Here is a 3,899-nt window from a genome sequence, read left to right as displayed (position 1 = left end):
GCCAGGGGAGCACAGGAACACCCCAACGAGGAGGTGGAGGACTGCTGACATCATCATCACACTATTGGTACACGAAGTGCCACTAACTATCTAGCTAACTACTTAACTAACTAACTATCTAACTAACTATAAACCAAATAACGACTTTAGCAGACCGGACTCACAGAGAACGGACGCCTCGCATTCACGTTACCCGCCGACGTGCTTACGGTAAATAAAGGCGACGGAGCGCAGCAGCACAATGCGGGTGAGCCAGTAGGTCCCGGTCCGCAGCGCCTGCAGTCCCGTCTCTTCCTCCAGGTCCTCGACGCAGTCCGCTCCGGGCTCCCCGCCGCCGCTGTCAGCGCGCTGCGACTCCGTCTTTCCGCCGCCGACGCGTCTTTTCCTCACGCAGCTCCCCGAGCTGTCACTGGCGGCCGCCATGTTTACGGAGGGGCGTCGTGGTCACGTGACTAAAGAGGACGCGGAAGTGCTTTATTAATAATATTAATTGTTATTATTATAAAGATTATATATTCAGTATTCATATTATTGTAATTATTAGCGTGTATTGTAAATGCAATAGTAGGAATGAAATAAAATAATGAATCAAGAATAAACATTTGAAAACATTTGTCGGAGCGCTTCCTCTTTGGGGTATAGGTCTGTCGTAATAATACAAAATAGATAATATAATCATAGTTAGCAGCCCCGGGTTTTTTATATACGTACTTGCTCAAGGTGGATAGCGTATAACTGTTGCAGTGTAGTTTCCAACAATGTGTAATACATTGTGAGCTCATCTTTAATAAGAAATGTTAATACTCACTCAAATTGAGTTACTTGAAATACTAAAGTTATGTCTCTAAACGTGGACAAATCAAACCCAGGTCTAATTGCTGCCATTTTTAATGTTATACGACTGTCAACAGAATCTGCCTGCTCCGTTCTGGCAAACACGAGGAACTGGGGTTGTAACATTTTGCCAAAGCCAATGGGACACGAGGGGTGGAGAGATGCAAGTGGGCCAGTAAAGAAAGTACGAAAGGGAAATTATGTACTGGTCAAACATTGCCCGGCTGTGGCGGAGGATGCAGAAGGGAATAGTTCAAGACGAGAGATTTGGGATTTTACTTGATTTCGGGGTGAAACAGTCTTCCCACGGAGCCGTGCGCATTTACGCACTTGGAGAGTTCCTCGGGATTCAAACCCCCCAAAGCAACGTCTTACCCGCCAAGCATGACGGAAGAGAGCAAGTCCTTCGCGGACCATCCCCGCAGTCCAGCCGGCAGCGACAGCTCCGTCTGCCAGCATGGGGCGGATTCGGAGTCCCTGACCCCTCCAGCGGGGTACGACTCACGGGAGGCAACGCGCCCGCCCGGGATTACGCCCAAAACGGAGAGCGGCGTGGAGACCGAGCGCTTCCCCGCCTGCATCCGCGACGCGGTGTCGCAGGTGCTGAAGGGTTACGACTGGTCGCTGCTCCCGATGCCCTCTCAGGGGGAGCGAGGGATGAAGAGCAAGCCTCGCGTGAAGCGGCCGATGAACGCGTTCATGGTCTGGGCGCAGGCGGCGCGGAGGAAGCTGGCGGACCAGTATCCTCATCTGCACAACGCGGAGCTCAGCAAGACGCTGGGCAAACTGTGGCGGTGGGTACCAAGTATGCACCGGAGAGCCTCCGCTTTAACCCAGGAGCAATGAGCACTGCATGCATCCGAGTCTGAAGACCACCACAGTTGAGTCCTGGTTTCTCCACAGTGACTTTGATCCCAAATGAGAATTTCTAACTTTTGGAAAGTGCGACATCTGAGAGCTAATACGCATCACAAGTATCTGTATTCATTAAGTTATTAAGAATTGAAATTATCCCACTATTTGGCCGAAATGTTGCGCAATTACAATAAAAGTTGTTTTTGCTCTGAAAATATTACTTAAGTAACTGAGTATTGTTAGCTAAGTGTATTTGGTATCAAAAGTAACAGTACTCATAATACCAAAAACAATCTATGAGATACTATATATATATATCATATTATAAAGGAATATCTAATCTTATATTCATGGATTATCATCTATTGATGCATTGAAGTGTATATAGCATTTCTTCTGTTGTTGCACAGGACTAATTCCCTATAGATTTATTTAATCTATGACAATGCACTAGACTTTATTAGCTCATCCTGTGTTTTGTGCATTAAGTCTCGATCTGTAAACTCTGTGAGATGGTGGAGACAAAATGTACTGAATTGTGGTGGAGTAAATAACACATGTGCACAACATATCACGAGTTAATAAGAGTGATTCTTATCTGTGATTCTGGTATTTAAGACCGTAAACACAGAACACGTGGCAACATGTGGACTGTGTCGCATGGCCGATGCACACGTTTGAAAGGACCTTCAATAATCCAATGACTCTCTCCCTCAGACTTCTCTCCGAAACGGAGAAGCGCCCCTTCGTTGAGGAGGCCGATAGGCTGAGGATGCAGCACAAGAAAGACTATCCGGACTACAAGTACCAGCCTCGGAGACGCAAGATCACCAAACCCGGACAGGGGGACTGTAGACCCGCACTGGTCCAGCAGCAGCAGCAGCAGGGCTTGTATAAGACAGAACCAGGGGGGGGCAGGCTGGCAGGTACCGGGGAAGTGCACCATCAGTACCACCCAGACAGGACAGGTTAGATGACTACACTTTTTTTTAAAGTGAATGTGTTGCCACATATTATTATTTTATTTTACCTTTATTGCTTCAGTATTGATTGGTGCTTACTTTGGTTTTGGTGCAGGTCAGTCTCATGGACCTCCAACACCTCCTACGACCCCTAAAACCGACCTCCACGTGGGGAACAAACAGGAAGGCCTGCGGACCGTGGACGGCAACTCCGGCCCCGTTCCCTCCACGGGCCGCCAGAACATCGACTTCAGCAACGTGGACATCTCCGAGCTCAGCACGGACGTCATCAGCACCATCGATGGGTTCGACGTCCACGAGTTCGATCAGTACCTCCCTCCCAGCCACGGCTCCGCTCTTCTGACCCCACCAGACAGCAGCCACGGAAACAGCCACCCCGCCGGACCCTTCTTCCTGCCCAGCAGCCACGGCATCCCCACCTGGACGCCCAAGAGCGGGGCCGCCGCCGGGACCACGACGCCACCGCCGCCCTCGTCCGGTCGCGACGCACGTGGGCTCCGCGAGGACTCTGGCACAAAACTTCAGATTAAAACTGAGCAGATGAGCCCGGGTCACTACAGCAGCTCCTCCTCCTCCACTCCGCCGCTGCCGCAACCCGAGTACACATCCCTCGGTTCCTCCACTTCTCCCTCCCCATCCTCCGCCAACCAACCTGAATACGCTGACCTCCAGAGCTCCAGTATCTACAGCGCCTTTTCCGGGTACCCTGCCAGTCTGTATCAGTACCCGTACTTCCACTCCTCTCGCAGGCCCTATTCCACACCTCTTATCAACGGCCTGGCCTTGGCGCAACCTCCGCAAAGCCCTCCCTCTGGCTGGGAGCAGCCCATCTACACAGCACTCAGCAGGCCTTGAAGAGGAGGAAAACCCTCCCTTCCCAAAGTGTTTGGCTATATGGACAGAAACTTTAATGATTACTCAAGTCGGGACAGAACAGTGGTCCACTTTGATGACTTTAAAGAGTCCATTCCTGGCGTTTTGAGGGCGAAGTCTCTGAAGGATAGCGCCGATATCCGTTGGGCCAAAGCGTCATATTGTGCGTCAGTAAGGTTACATTTGTTCTTTTTCAAGGAAAGAAATTTCACGAGATTAACAAAGTTCTCTTTTCTGAGCAGAAAAGGACGGAAGCTCGCAAGTTTATGGCCGTGAAGTTGAAGCCTGCCCTGGACATGAAAACGTTCCATTCAAACTCCTCACTAATGAGATGCTGGTATGAGCAGCACCTTT

General features: G+C 50.1%; 2 protein-coding genes across 2 annotated transcripts in view; one reads left to right on the top strand and one right to left on the bottom strand.

The window, feature by feature from the left end:
* Positions 1–423, bottom strand: part of lmf1 (lipase maturation factor 1) — a gene marked incomplete at its 5' end in the record, with an annotated part of 22,214 nt that extends 21,791 nt beyond the window's left edge. Inside the window, one exon of the mRNA XM_079214050.1 lies at positions 210–423. Within this exon, the coding sequence (XP_079070176.1) occupies positions 210–423 (214 nt within the window). The remainder of the gene's footprint in view (positions 1–209) is intronic.
* Positions 424–1,218: 795 nt separating this feature from the next.
* Positions 1,219–3,527, top strand: sox8a (SRY-box transcription factor 8a; the record flags this gene model as incomplete). The annotated part of the gene is made up of 3 exons (XM_079214074.1): positions 1,219–1,628; positions 2,407–2,657; positions 2,767–3,527. The coding sequence occupies 3 exons, from the start codon at positions 1,219–1,221 to the stop codon at positions 3,525–3,527; spliced, it is 1,422 nt and encodes a 473-aa protein (XP_079070200.1).
* Between the last annotated feature and the right edge of the window lie 372 nt (positions 3,528–3,899).

The sequence above is a fragment of the Taurulus bubalis genome (genome assembly GCF_910589615.1).
Source record: "Taurulus bubalis genome assembly, chromosome: 2".
NCBI lineage: Eukaryota > Metazoa > Chordata > Actinopteri > Perciformes > Cottidae > Taurulus > Taurulus bubalis.
This window is presented reverse-complemented; position numbering and strand designations above follow the sequence as displayed.